This window comes from Engystomops pustulosus, chromosome 6 (genome assembly GCF_040894005.1).
Source record: "Engystomops pustulosus chromosome 6, aEngPut4.maternal, whole genome shotgun sequence".
NCBI lineage: Eukaryota > Metazoa > Chordata > Amphibia > Anura > Leptodactylidae > Engystomops > Engystomops pustulosus.
The window spans coordinates 88,853,927-88,869,854 of record NC_092416.1 but is presented as its reverse complement, the minus strand read 5'-3'; the positions used below and the strand labels follow the sequence as shown (position 1 = coordinate 88,869,854).

The 15,928-nt window shown below is 38.7% G+C and overlaps 1 protein-coding gene across 4 annotated transcripts in view; it reads right to left on the bottom strand.

Annotated features, from left to right (window-relative positions):
• Nucleotides 1-176: 176 nt before the first annotated feature.
• The window catches only part of LOC140063967 (sodium-dependent neutral amino acid transporter B(0)AT2-like), a 63,171-nt gene continuing 47,419 nt past the window's right edge, over nucleotides 177-15,928 (bottom strand). For all 4 annotated transcript variants that reach the window (XM_072110298.1, XM_072110296.1, XM_072110299.1 and 1 more), the window contains exons 5-12: nucleotides 14,423-14,589; nucleotides 13,131-13,241; nucleotides 10,559-10,800; nucleotides 9,465-9,639; nucleotides 9,182-9,383; nucleotides 4,826-4,985; nucleotides 2,584-2,746; nucleotides 177-2,357 (exon numbers count right to left, since the gene is read on the bottom strand). In XM_072110298.1, coding sequence (XP_071966399.1) covers nucleotides 2,040-2,357; nucleotides 2,584-2,746; nucleotides 4,826-4,985; nucleotides 9,182-9,383; nucleotides 9,465-9,639; nucleotides 10,559-10,800; nucleotides 13,131-13,241; nucleotides 14,423-14,589 — 1,538 coding nt within the window. In that variant the 3' untranslated portion in view covers nucleotides 177-2,039. The remainder of the gene's footprint in view (nucleotides 2,358-2,583; nucleotides 2,747-4,825; nucleotides 4,986-9,181; nucleotides 9,384-9,464; nucleotides 9,640-10,558; nucleotides 10,801-13,130; nucleotides 13,242-14,422; nucleotides 14,590-15,928) is intronic.

The following is a 15,928-nucleotide window of genomic DNA, read 5'->3' as shown; positions in this document are numbered from 1 at the left end:
ACAGGAAGTCTACAGGAAGGCTAAGAACCAATGCAAACCTTTATGCCACTACCCCTAAGCCAATATGTAGCAGTAGCCAATTGTGTAAGTATTTTCTGGAATTGTCATTTATGCAGTTTGTCAATATTTGCTAACAAAGACTATAACAGCTTCGGAAAAAATTGGAACGAAACAAATCAGCTTTAAATCATATATTTATTTATAAAAACTGTACATTTATGTCCAATTCACACACTAAATCTCATATGTTAACTGTTTACAGTGTTCAGCCCAGGCTGGACTGGGATCTTCAAGTCACACAGAATTTGCATCTACAGGAATGCATTGAGTTCAAACAGTATTAGCGACTTAAAGGGAACCTGTTGCTATGTAAATGCAGTGTTATCTGTAGGAAGCAGTTTATAGCCGAGATGATCAATACTGTATATAGTTTTGATAAAATGTAATTTATCTATATGTCTGTTCATTTTGGCCTTAGGAATCTAGTGAGTGGTCCTAGTTATTCATCGACTTCTACAGAGAAAGCTCCTCCCACTGAAAGCCTAAACCTAGAATAAACGGGGATTGTGGTCAATAGGTTAAAATAAATCTTTTCAGTATGTATCTCTGCTCCTGCTATGTTATATGATGCTTTGAAATCAGACTGCTTGTTCAATATCAAAGGTTCCCTTTAAAAGGAGCTGCCCAGCTGGGAAAACCCCATTCTGTCAGCATCTCCCATGATGATGAACTGATCGCTCAGGATTCTGTTACAGAAGCTGCTTAAGGCATATTATACAGCAGCTGTAATATTACATAGAGTATCTCTATGCAGTGACTCTTCAACCAAGAAGACATCCCTATGCCCTAACAAATCTTATACGGTAAGTAGGCAACAAAACTTTGTCAAAAAGTTGCAACTTTTTTGTTACATAAGAGCCAAACAGTAAAGGAGATTTTAATATGTGAAAAGTCCTCTTATCCACCAGACATTATATGGCTGTATTCACAGCATAGCCTCGGCCGTCATAATCAGGGGTGAGCAAACTACTGTAGATCTGTTATACAGCAAGGATACAAGAACACAGCCAGCCAAACCAATAGGCACCAGCAGCATGATATGGCCCCTTAGTTCAGAGGATGAAAGTCTCTTTAAGCCCATTCAGTTACTTGATAATTGATGTAGAACTGAGACATGGGCACAGTCATACTACTGATAACACAATAGCAAGCTTTGTATATTACAGTAAGGACATGTATATTAGATCATGAGGTCAAACAAATGAAATTAGAAACGTGCACATAATAAAATAGACACATTATTTACTCCTAAAAGCAGAAGCTTGCACAGAGCCATAAATAATAAAATATCTACACATATGTAGAGCCTGTATAACCCTATCTTCAGTTCAGACAATACCTTTAATATGTCCATTTGTTGTTCAGTATTGTCTTTCAAGCATTTGGAAAGTGCACAATAAAATCCAGATTTTCTTCCTCCAATTATAAAAATATAGATATTACATACGGTTCAATACAAAGAGATGTTGTAACAGGTAGGTCCCCTCCTCATAGGGTCAGTAACTATAATCCATCAGTAATGTAGAAAATTGGCTCTGACCACATTACTGTGATAGCTATCACCAGATCTACTCCAGCATTTACCTGCTTGCTCTAGGCAAAAGCTTATCAGATCTGTGACTGGTAAGTGAAAAGTGCTCAGTGTTGGATGATGTCACTGTTTGCTATTTTGTAACATCCATTCCCAGGATACGATTTACAGACCTGTACCGTTGGCTGAGAGGTAGGAACAGAAAATACTGGTGGAAGCAGCTGTGGCTGAGAAAGGACTTGGCCTTGGTTTAATTGGCACAGTATGATTTTCTGCATGGCACTGCCAGGCACCAGATTGCCCTCCCGGCTAATAAAGACTTTGTTCACCATCCCCAGGCAGACTAAGCCTGCTTGTCTGCTAGGTACCACTTGAAAGTTTGGATATCACCTGAAGGTGCTTCAGTGGACTTGATCTACTTCTAAATCCCATAAATAGTTGTGTGTGTTTAGCCCGTTACATTGTCATTGTCCTCCTCATCTCCATCAGTAAGCAGCTTTCCCCTTTCTGCAAGATCTTCCATCTCCACGTGAAGGAAACCATTTGAACACCTTGGAATGCCCTCCTCGATGGGTTCCAGCACTTCATCAACTGTACAACCCTGACTGTATTCACATTGTCCATAACTTTTTGTTCTCCTACTCTGTAACCAGTCTTGTAAGGTTTGCTTCAGGAATACAACTGGAATGGGCAAGGATGCCAATATAATCAAGCTGATCAGGAGGCCCAAAGCCCATGGTGGGTACTCCAACTTCTCTTCTGCTGCCTAAAAGACAGAACATAGAGGAGGAAAATGAAAAATAAATGTATCAGTAAGGAAATGCTCAGCATGTACAGCAGGATCCAGAATGCAAAGTGGGACTTCTTTTCATTTTTGCTTCTTAAGACTTGTATGGAGGATCAAGCTATAGTTGCTGAGCATAGGTGTGAACACATGATCAAAAGCCAAAATGACCCTAAGAACTGCGCCATACTTTGGCATTAGGACATACCTTTTCCATGTTCCAGGACTGGTACGTGGGGTGTGCAATACACATTCTAATTAGGCTTGCAAATAGAAGACCAATCATTGCCAGGATGCTGACGTACTGCCACATATACTTGTACACACACCAAGGGCGGAAACCCAACATGCTTTGAATGTCGTCCATAAACCTGAACACAGACAAATAAAGAACAATACATTGGATGTAGTTATAAAGTACAACAATCTTAAATATGCCAAAAGGGAAAACATCATTTTATATACCTATATCTTGGCCCTACAGCAGATAGAGAACTGGATATATGAGCAGGTAAAGTCAAATTTGAAAATGCAATCTGCAGATAAGGACACACTTCCTGCCTTTATCTTTAGCCTGTATCTCTGCAATTTAAAAGAGGTTTTCACATTTTGGTTTTTCACACCATTTCTTTTTGATTCTTCCCATGTACAGAGTTGTATAAGGGCTTGTTATCTGCAGGGAAAAAATTCTATTTTCTAGTGCCACCATTTATTATTCTGTGCAATGTGCTGGGAAAAAAATACAAATGTGAGGACCAGACAACACATCCCCTTTATTCTTGTGGTCAGTTGCATTAATATCAAATGTATATAGTTTATGTTTGAATGCCTTTAGAAAAATTGAAAAACTTGCCAACACCAGAGTTTTATTCTTTTAATGCACCTGTAACTTTTTCATACTTTGGTGTACAGAGGTAGGCAAGATGTCATTTTTTTGCTGGATGCATTTTTAATGATACCATTAATGAACTGTATTGCAATATATTGTCAATATACTGTTGTCAATATTCTCTCTTACAGTCTGCCTTCTGCAGACTGTAATATAGAATGGCAAATGACAGCTGTTGGAGCCTGTAACGGCAAACAAACAACGCCCTTAACTATGGTATCAACAGGTTAACTGCTGTTACGGTCTGTGTATGGAGAAGGTCAACCATTTCACCTCATGTGGAATATTTTTTTCTACTTCCAACTGCATGAAATGTAATATTAAAGAGTAACTGTTAAGTCACTGACAAAGAAATAGTTTTAGCACAGCTGGAGAGAGCCTCTCACAACAATTCCAACGACACCTGTATGATGCTTCTGGCTGCCTTCTATCCTGAGATACAGGGCTAATAGATATATGAGGCTACCTGTAATATCCTCTCAGCTTTTCTTAAACTGGGAGCGACTTTCACATCGGCTATGTGTAATGATGCCAATAGCACTCAGGGCATTCACGTATACAAACTGCTCAGCCAATCAGGACACAGAATCAGTGTTACTGATTGTACAGAGATACATATCGTTAACATAACATTAACACATATCGTTAACATAACATTAACACATTAGTTAACACAATGTTAACAGCAATGTAATCAGGCAAATATCCTCAGCTGTTCTGATGCGTTTGAAAATGCATGCGTTACTGCCATGTGTGAACGCACCCTAAAACATGTCCGTCTATGTGTATGTATATTTATATGTATATACATACATATATTCCACACACACACAGTGAAACCTCTCCAGAAGACCATCTCTCTAAAAGACTGTCCTTCTTATGCCCTGGTTTTTAAGGGGGAAAAAAAGCTTCCACAATTATGTAAATGAGCCATAGAAGCTCTGGGCTCCATAGGTGTTAATGGAGCCTAGAGCCCCTCAGACTTATTTGCATATTTTTAAAAGTATAATAACAAGTACATAAGAAGTTTAAAGAAAAGCAGATCCTGCTAGAGGAGGCACACACCAGTATGTCAGTGTGCCTGGTTTACATTCCTTCATCCTAGTAGTAGATATCTTTTAACATCTGTTCAGTGCATTAATGGAGGTTGTCTGCTTTAAAAAAAAAATGCTAATACAGCAATGTCAATAGAAAAAAATATTAAAGTTATGACTCTTGGAAGAAGAGGGTAAAAATGTTAATAATAATAATTTATATAGTCATTATATTCCATAGCGCTTTATAGGCCATTGAGAGGTTAAAGGACAGAATAATGTTCTCCATGCAGTTTGGTAATTACTGTATAATAGGAAATTATTTAAAATAACCAAAAGGCGAAAAGAGAAAATTTCTCCTACAGCACCATCTATTCAGCCGAGACTGAAAATACTGCAACATCACACTAGAAGATTTTGGAAATCATGCAACATAAACCATATTGTAATTATCTCAAAGAGAAATACCAGAAAAACTAATGTACAGTAAAACTGGACTAAATAGAAAGAATTAAAAAAATAAGTACCTGTCTGCCCCATACACCCAGGCCACAGCCACGTTCTCAAATATCACAACAATAATAAGAGGTAATGTTGCCGAATAGTCATCAAACATGGCGACAAAATAGGATCCAGATCGCTGAACGAAGATCAACCCAATCAAGAGACCAGATAAACAGCAAAGAACTAGAATAGGCAAAGCACAGTGAAAAATTGTTATTGAGTTCTATGGAGGCTACTATATGTTTCATAGGCAGTCTCTGCATAACACTTACTAAACACAACATTTCTTCCTGTAAAAAGTAGGTTAAAACATCTTACTATATGCATATAGAAGTTTCCCATTATAGTACAGGGGGTAGGGGACTGAAGTTTCCCACAGATTTTTGAAAATATATCGAAACTACCGCCATTACCAGTATGTTGTGAAGCAGATTAACACCTTCCAGATCATATTTCCTTCATGGCTCAGTGTGGTGGTATCATTTACAAAATCAACTTTAAGTGAGATGTAAATTGGTTGTATAAAGTCATGGAGGTGGAGAGCTCAGCATTGAAGTCAAGCTCTCCCCACCTCAGAATGAAGGCAATCTGGTTAGTGATGTGTCTGGATGTAGGGCCATCAATTACAGTGCAGAGGGCATTCTAAAGTGAGGAAAGCTTGACTTCAGTGTTCAACTACAACTATATACAAACAAATTACATCTCACTTAAAAGGTAATTTTCTGGATGATGCCATCACACCAGGTCATGTAATAGACATGGTCTGCAATGTGTTCAGCTGCTTGATGACACACTGGTAGTGATTTATTAGCTCCATTTAATTAGTGTTTTAATTTCTGCAGACAGATTCCCTTTAAAGAAAATCTACCATCAAGCATGATAAACCATCTGGGCACTATGACTGTTCTTTAACTGACAATATCTTTAGAAGCACTTTACATATCATAACAATTTTCTTTATGACTTTAACTTTATCTTGATAGCATAGTTTTATTAATAACATTTTTTTGTTTATAGCATTTCTAAATAAAAAAAAAAAAAACAACGGTTCTTTGACATTTTTACCTTTGCATTTAATAAACCTTTCCAAAATATGTTAAAAATATGTATATAGTCGATCTGTCTCCCTTGCCCAGGTTTAAAGGGGTATTCCGGGAATATGAACATCTCATACAAAAACCCATAATACTATAAATAAATGAACAAAACTAAATGTCATTAATCACAATGGAGCTTCAATTGTTTGCTTTTATGATTCACAAAATTTTATGGCTTTATAAAGTAGGGGGATTTATATCCAACAGTTTCTACTGTAGAAATGTAATGTATTTGAGCTGGAATACCATGTATTCCCTGTTTAACCCCTTCCCACACCTAGACGTGATTCTATGTCATAGGATGCGGGTGGTTCCCGCACCTTGATGTAGAATCACTTAATCAGCTACTGAGCTCATGCGATTAATGTGTGATCCTGGTGGTATGTGGTAGCCGGGATCCCACAGTAACAGCCAGAGTAATAGTGACCACAGAGTCTATAGTCGATCGGTGTGACGATCGGGACCTTCCGTGCAGGGCAATAAGTCTGATACGGACCCCAAGGCTGCCTTTACTAGCAGCCTGCTAGGATCATGTTTACAGCACGATCCAACTGTGCAGCTGTCAGCCTATGGAGAATGCATAGGCTGACTGTAGTATGCTGCAATACATTAGTATTGCAGAATTTTACAATGAACAAGTGATCAAATGAGCACTTGTCTATGTCCCACCCTGGGAAAAAAAATAAAAACAGTAAAAAAAAAGTGCAATTAAAAAAAAAATTAAATAAAAAAAAAGAATAAAAGCCCCATGAAGTCCCATCCCATGCAGTAATCACATACAACATTAAAAGAGTGAAAATCACAAAAAAAACACAACATATAGGGTATCACTCTCGTCCATAACAACCCGTACAATAAAATAATTGTCAGCAAACCCGTACGGTGAACGACGTTAAAAAAAAAAAAAAAAAACTCAAAAATTATGAAATTTTCCCATCTGACCTCAAAAAAGCGCATAAAAAGTAATCAAAAAGAAACATTTACCCCGACATAATACCAAGAAAAAGTACAGCTTGTCCCACAAAAAAAAAAAAAGCTCTAAAACAGCTCTGTAAACAAAAAAATATATTGCTACAAGAGGATGCAAACACAAGCAAATTTCTCACAAAATGGAGCAGATTTATCAAGCTGTCAGAATATTCTTAGTTGCCCATGGCAACCAATTACAGCTCAGCTTTCATTTCACCAGTGCTCATGAATATTTTAAAGGAGATCTGTGATTGGTTGCCATGGGCAACTAAGAATATTGTGACTTTCAGACAGCTTGATAAATCTGCCCCACCAAGTTTGATATTCTGCAAAACAAGTTAACCATAAAAAACCCATATAAATGGGGTATCGCAGTAATTGTGATGACCCATGGAATAAAGAGTACACATTATTTTTATGATACAGTGCTAAAAACCATAAACAAGAGCGAATGATTTTTTTTAACCACCACCAAGAAAAAGATAAAATCTGATTATTAAGCTACTGAAAAAAAAATAATCCCCCAAATGTTCAAATTACAAAAAAACCCCATAAAATGTGAAATGGAGATCTGCTCTGAACGTCGCTCCTTCCGTTCTATGCCCGGTCGTGTGCCCATGCAGCAGTCACCACCACATATGGGGCATCCTCATACTCGGGAGAAATTGGGTATCAAACTTTGTGGATTTTTTCATCATTTGATACTTTTTGTGACGGTTTAATTTTTGGCCAAAATTTATGTATTGTCTAAAAAAAAATTATAGCTTGTAAATTACACCTCCATTTTGTTTTAACCCCCGTGAAACATCTAAAGAGTTAACACACTTCTTAAAGTTGATTTTCCTCACATTGAAGGGGCAGTTTCTAAAATGGCATAATTTACAGAGTTGTACTGTTATTTAGGCCTCTCAAAGTCACTAAAAGCTGAGCAAGTGCCTTTAAATAAGGGTTTTGGCAACTTTCATAAAAATGAAAAAAATTGCACCCAAAATTCTGAACCTCCTAACAACCTAGAAAAGAGAGAGGATGCATAAAAAGCCATGCCAATATAATGCAGACATTTCGGAAATGTTAGTAATAAATTTACTGGGCAGAAAATTTTAAAGTTTGAAAATGAATCATTTTTTGAAAATTTTGCCAAATTTAAATTTTTTTCATAACTAAAAACAAAAGATATCATCAAAATTTTCTAATTTAAAAAAAAAAAATATATAAAACCCCCTGGATATGTTAAAGCGCTACAAAGGTATAACCTCCTATAAAAAGCAGGCCTGGACCATATCAAGCCCCATTTTGCTTTACACACCTGAATGCAGCTGAACATAGTGATGATCACATGACAGCAGGACATATGACCAGCACCCATCTTTACTCCTGTGTCTGCTCCACTGGCACAAAATTTACAGACTGATTAAAAGGGCCAGTAGCAGAGTGTATATCCACAATGTTTTTCTGCTAATAACAACTAATTACATATTTCATAAATCCTTTTCTTCAAACGCAGCTCTGTCTCCCTGCAGCTGACAGGCATCACATAATCTGTGATATTTACTGCTTGTTTTTTCTCATCTGATACAGTAGCTAGCTATGTATACAATGAGACTATTGCATATATGTTCCCCCTGCGAGGGGCATATGTTTCACCTGTCATATTGTAAGGCTTCTTTTCGCCTCTTGAACAATAAAGTTTTGTTGAAACTAAAAATAAATGTCCAGCAATGCCCCCTTTACAAATAAATTGACCAGCAGTGTCCCTTTCATTATAAAAAAAAAAACCCTAGTACACTACTCACCTCTGGCGCTCACCCACGGTGTCCTCTTCTCTTCTCCCCGCATCTCCCGGTTTCCAGGCAGTGCGGGCAGAGGTAGATCTATGCCCTCCGCCCGTATGAACACACTGTCGCGCGTGACGTTATTAGGCGGTGACACAGTGTGTGTATGCCGGGGGAGAGCATAGACGTACCTCTGCCCACATTGCCCGGAAGCTGGAAGATACGGGGAGAAGAGGACACCAGGGTACAGCGTCGGAGGGCGAGTACCAAGGGGTTTTTATATATACTCGAGTATAAGCCGAGTAGGGCTTTTCAACACAATAATTGTTATACAGTTTGGAATCAGATGCAGTTATATGGAATTACGGAGCTTGTGTACAGGAAATTCATCAAAGATAGCTGTTGGCCAAATGAGAGTGGGTTTGTTATAAGGAATTTGCATTGTGAGAGATATGTGAGTGACGTGATTGATAACAATCCCATACAGTACAACAGAATATGAAGACTCAATATGCACATCTCAAAAACATAAGACTCTTACTTGTGAATATGGTTTTCCTCTTCCGTAAACATGTGAAGTTGTCTAGCAGGGGGGTGATTATTCCCTGCATGTTCCCAAACATAGTGCTGAGACCCAAGTTCAGTAACATGAGGAAAAACAATAAAGACCAGAATGGAGATGCAGGGAAACGACTCATTGCTTCAGTGAATGCAATGAAGGCCAAGCCAGTCCCTTCCACACCCTGCAAAGAAGATGTGTGCAATGTTTACACAAACAGGCTTATATGTGTCCAGAGAAAAATCAAAAACATCAGTCTACAAACCTTGTTCATCTCATCTTCAGCCCGACAATTGGTAATGCCATACTTTGTCAGGTTGGCCACAGCATCTGCGCTCATGTACCAATCACTGTACTCTGTACTGGTCATATTGTCCAACGGAGCAGGGATATCTAACCAAGCACCACCTTCCACCAAACCATTAATCTTCTTAACATTCCTAAAAAAGTTAAAAATAAAACAAAAATATAATTGTAAGTACAAAAAAACTGGAATTGTCTCCTACATGTATAACAGAAGCCACAATGTTTTTCTAAATCTGTTGCACGATGGATGGTGCTGGAAAACTTCACAGACTTGTAGTGAGGTCCATTGTCCTATTGTCCGCATTTTTCATCAAAATCTAAGAGACAAGCATTCAAGTGTATTCCCACTTTTGCAAATTAATGTTATTTATTATATGATGAAAAACAATACAATTTTCCAATATACTTCTGTATCAATTCCGTACGGTTTTCTAGATCTCTGCTTGCTGTCCTGCTATAGAAAACTCCCATGTTTGCTTCCAGTGGACAGAAATCTGACCATGGTCACACAGGTGTAAAGCTTGTTAGTAAATAATGAATCTTTCTATAGCAGGACAGCATTCAGTGAGCCAGAAAACCGGGAGGAATTGATACAGAAAGTATATTGGAAATCTGTATTATTTTCTTATTATTCAAACAATATCAATTACTTGTTGAAATGGGAATGCCTCTTTAAGAAATGGTTATGCTTCAGGCAGTGTAAATCATTAAATCCCCCCCACACACACACACACACCAAATTTGCATTGTAATCCTATTAATTGAGCTGCATCAGACTGCAAAACCTCCTCCCTCCTCTGGTAAACACACATTTACCAGAGGACGGAGGAAGGGGGTGTTACAGTCTGACTAGGGTCAGCTCAGGAACACCCCACTGAATTTGCAGGATAACAATGCAGAGTGGGGGTAATTTTATAATTCAAAAGGAGCCGCTGACTCATCCTGCAGAACAACTCACTACAGTAAATGAGGTAGGACCTAGATTTTAGGGGGCTAGATGTGACAGACAAGTTCCCCTAAAATGCAATTGTATTAGCCAGATCACGTACTTACTCCAAAATACACTGATTTGCAATGTCGTTAGCACGAAATCCCAGGACAGCAAAAACGACGAGCGTTGCCAGTATAGAGGTCATAAAGTTGATGAAAGACACCAGGATGGCATCAAAGTGGCAGTTATTGTCCCGATCGTTGTAGCTGGAGTAGGCAATCACACTTCCAAATCCAAGACCTAAAGCAAAGAAGACCTGGGTAGCCGCTTGTCGCCAAACCTGTACATCTCCCCAGATTTCTAGCTAGAAATAAAAAAACATATTTTAGATCATTTGAGCAACAATTGTAGACATTGCTTATTAGTGTCACTATCAAACAAAGTTCTCTGCACTCGCTTTCTTCATCAACGTACTTTAATTATGCAATCTTAAAGAGGACCTGTAACCAGATTTGGACCACCCGAGTAACAATGCCTGCTGATAAAGGGTTACAAGTCCTCCCCACATTACTTAAAATTAGCTGCCAGTGGAACTGTACCTTAATTACATAGGTTTTCTGATATGCAAATTAGCTTTTGTGACTCATGTCTGGCATCTGTGACTCTTCTCTCTGGCTGGCAGTGAGCCACACGCCCTTTGTGACTGACAACTCTGTGTCTCTTCAAAACAGTGTCCTGCCTCCTTGTACTTAGGGACCGTCTGCTAATATTCAACTACAGACATATGAAGCTCTATGTACAGATGGGAAATATTGTGTACATTTTTTTACATGGTGCCTTGTGTTACATTCATGACATGTGATCAGTGACATCACTGCAGGTCTCCCAGCCTTCTAACAATAGCAAACTGTACATAGGAGTCCATGGAGGCTGCTGTGACTCCATGCGGTCACATAGATACATGCATGGGGTACTGTAAGGCATGGGGAGGAGTAGATGGGAGGGGTCATATGAGCAGGACACACACCCCCAAACAATTTTTAGCTAAAAGAAGTTAGCTTATAGGGCTCTATAAGAACCTGTCACTGGCTGTATATGTGCAAATGTGGTTAAAGGTTCCCTTTAAGTCACAGCATGACAGAAGAATGCGTTTCGGAACATCCGCAAGCCTTTTCCAACTACTATAGTAGTTGATAGTGATTCATCTTGGCAGTTGGCTGTACCCTGAGCACTGCGACTAACGGAGTGCTGTCTACCTAGAAGTATTGATTACTTAGCAGTGTGTCTCACTGATGGGATCTGGTTTAACCCCTTAACGACTTCACCTTTTTTAGTTTTTTCACTTCCATTTTTCACTCATCGCCTTTAAAAATCTATAACTTTTTTATTTTTCCACATAAAGAGCTCTGTGATGGCTTATTTTCTGTGTAACAAATTGCACTTCATAGTGACGGTATTTAATATTCCATGCCATGTACTGGGAAGCAGGAAAAAAATTCCAAATGCAGTGAAAATGGTAAAAAAAAAAAACACATTTGCAACGTTTTTTTGTGGGCTTGGATTTTACAGCTTTCACAGTGCGCCGCAAATGACTACTATATTGTTTGGGTCGTTACGATTATGGGGATACCAAATTTGTATAGGTTTTATAATGTTTTCGTACATTTTCAAAAATTAAAACCTCCTGTACAAAGTTTTGGATTTTGTTATCTTCTGGCGCCAATAACTTTTTCATACTTTGGTTTAAGGAGCTGTGGGTGTCATTTTTTGCAAATTTTGATGGCGTTTTCATTGCTATAATTTTTAGGACTTTACGCCCTTTTGATCACTTTTAATTAATTTTTTTATATTTTTCAAAATGGAAAAAAAGTGCCATTTTCGACTTTGGGGGCTTTTTTACGTTACGGGGTTAAACACAGTGAAAAAGTGTTATTATATTTTGATAGACATTGTAATGAATGGGTTAAAACGAGACAGCTTCGGGCCTTCGTGAGAACCGAAGCTGTCATGGCAACGGATCGCCGCTCCCCGTGACTTCATCGGGGAGCGACGATCCATCTTTTTGAAGCCATCGGCAGCATTGCTGGCGGTGATCGACATGAAAACACCCACGATCGGTGCTAGCACCGATCGCAGGTGTTACCGGTAGGCCTTCGCTGCAATATGCAGCAAAGACTTACCGGCTATGGGCAGGGCAGAAGCCCAGAAAGCAACACTTTCTGGGCTTCTTGGCACTGCAGGAGTAGCAGGAAGGTGTAGACAGTGCTGGATTATCATTGGAGCTCCTCCCTGCAATTGTTTCTGTTCAAGGGAACCCTGGAGGGAAGCAACAATGATGATCTGAATTTCCCTTTCTGTCAACGGTATTGGTGCCCTCAGGTAGCCAACACTATTGACAGCTGTGGCAGAGTAGGGAGCAATAAGTTGCTGATTAAATTGTCATATTTGCACTGTGTGATAAATAAGTAGGTTTTTGTCAGTAGTTTCGGCACTTCGTCTCTAGAAGGTTCACCATCACTGCAGTAGGAGATCAAATTTTGTACAGCACCACTACAGGGATGATGAAACAGTTTCCATATCTCAATAGATAAAGGGCTTGAAACACTCTTTGTAAACTCTCAATCATTCTATTCATTCAGAATTCCCAATATGGATTTCTTAAACCAAAAAATCCTTTAATGACCAAAACTTTACCTTTGGTGTAAACATGATTCGGATCCCATCCATAGCACCATCAAGTAGTAGTCCACGGACAAGAAAACAAACCAGAACGATGTACGGAAAAACTGAGCTAAAGTACATCACCTAAAAAGACAAGTGAAATAATAATATATATTAGTATATGTACTGGGTTTACCAAGCTCCAAGATAATCTAGAATAATCTAGAATCAAGAAGATGTGCATATAAAAGTTTCAGTTTTGAAATACTATGTGTATTCAATGTGTAGCATGTTTAGCACCTCATGAAATAAGGTATAGAAAGAATCTGACTAGGAGAAAAAAAATATAGTAATTAATTCTGTACATAGGGTAGAGACAGATTTCAACAGAAAAAAAAACATTTTACAGCAGAAAAATGAGGACAAGTTATCAAATGAGTCTATGCACCTGGGACCCCTGCAATGTGATATGCCTACTAGAGTAATCTGCTTTTAGCTAGGGTATAACAACAGAGCCTGGGTATGGGGGTCTCTCCCTAGAATAAGGGTGCTGCACTGCTAACCTCCCCGAGATGTCTGGTTTACAGTGCTACAATGTCAGAAAAGAGGTATTATTTGTGTTTCAGACATGAGGATCCCCCTGCCCGTTACAATCAATATGCCACTAAGCAGTGATGGCGAGCCTTTTAGAGACCGAGTGCCCAAACTACAACCAAGACCCAATTATTTATCACAAAGTGCCAACACAGAAATTTCATTTGTGATTTATACTCCCTGTTCTGTCACAGCTTTCATTCATACCAGCACCCCCGAGAACATCAATAAAGCAGAAAATAGGAGAAAGTTGGATGATCATTGTAGTTTCCCTCCAGGGTCCCATAAGCAGGAAGAATTGTCAGGGCCGGAGCAGGAGCTACAATGATAATCCAGATCTGTCCTGCTCCTCCAGTAGTCCCAGGTAGAGCTGTCACTTTATAATAGCTCTGTGCACAGCAAGTCCTGTGCTGTCTGGGACTGCAGGAAGATACCTGGAGTTCTCTATGGTGATGGCCTAAGTGCCCACAGAAAGGGCTCTGAGTGCCACCTCTGGCACCCGTGCCATAGGTTAGCCACCACTGCCATAAAGTCTATGTGCTGTATGTATTGCAGGGTATAGACCTGTTGCTGGCATGTGAAGTGCTGCTTCACATGAGCGATGGCATATGATAAATCTTCCCCCGGGTTTATAAAATATGTGGTTTGCTACCTATAATCTTACTGTGCTTATTGTCTTTGCTGAATATTAAATGTAAACATACTGAATTGAGACAGCTCTAAGATCTTACTTTTCCAGAAGACTTAATTCCTTTGATCATTCCTCCACACACAAGAATCCAGGCAAGGACCAGGCATCCTGTCATTGGCCAGTTCATCTCTGAGGCCCCAATGGAGTCGGTGACATCCAGGGCCTTTCTGTACCAGAAGTATGTAGTGGCTGAACTCTTGGCACATTCTGCAAAGGAAACAAATATCCTGAATACTCTAGTCAGATTCTGGTCCCACAGTAAATTACATTTGGATGCAAACATATATATTTTACATGTAGTCTTTATTTTTACAATTTTCAATAAGGAATATAAAAGGTAAAAAAGGCAAGAGATAACAATTTGTAACATTTGCAGATAAGCTTAGAATTTGATTAAGGAAGGAGCATAATATGGAAAATGTACAGTAAAAGGGTTAGTACATTATAACAAGTAATAAAAAACTAAAGAAAAGCAATGTTTTTATTGCCAACACAGAAGTGCATGATAATGATGAATTTCACAAGACCAAAAGCAGAAGGAAAAAAAAAAAGAAACGGAAGGCAGCAGGTTTTGCAGGAGATTTGCATTCTTTTCTTGTAAGTACATTTCCTAAAAAAATTTAAACCATCTAATCAGAGGTTCGCACTAACATTTTTCCAGAAGGGTAATAATACTCCTCTCACAATTTTTGAGGAGTATTTTTAACCGAGGAGGAGTACGAAATTTTCATTAATAAATATATAACTCCCGGGCATATATATAGTGTTAAGAGACGTCTATTAATACAAGGAAAAAGTTACAGCTCCTGTTTTCTGTGCTTAAAAGGGTTTTCCCACAAATTCAAGTTAGGTCATATCCACGGGATAGGGCCCAATTTGAATTCTTGGGAAAACCCCTTTAGGGAGCATTCACACGATGCATTCAGTCACTTTTTTATGCGTTTTTGACGCATCCGAAGGCTTCACATGTTGAAGTAACATTGGGTTTTAGCAAATGCAATGGAAACGCAATGTTACTTCAACATGTGATCAAGGTTCAAGCCTTTGGAATGTGTCAAAAACGCAACGCATCGTGTGAATGCTCCCTCAAAAAGCAAGTATGTATTAAACGAGTGCTGCACAACATTTTTGTGGTGTCTTCACACATGGCGTTTTCAAACACATCAGAACAGCTGAGAAGAGATTTGCATAATTACATTGCAGTCAACATTGTGTTAACAAAACGCATGCATCAACGCATGCATCTATTGCGTTTTGTAAACAAAATGTTAACAGCAATGCAATTAGGCAAATCTCTTCTCAGATCTTTTGTGATGTGTTTGAAAATGTATGTAATAACCTCACCCTTGGGTGATGTCACACATGGCGTTTTATGTCCGTTTTTAAACCTCCGTTTTCAGTCCGTTTACCATGCATTTGGCTGCTTACAACCTGTTTTTCTATTAAGATAATTGGGAAAAACTGACTAAAAACGGACTTAGGCTACATTCACACCATATGGGGGACATATGTACAACTGCAAGTTTGCGGCTTTTAGGTCCCTAGT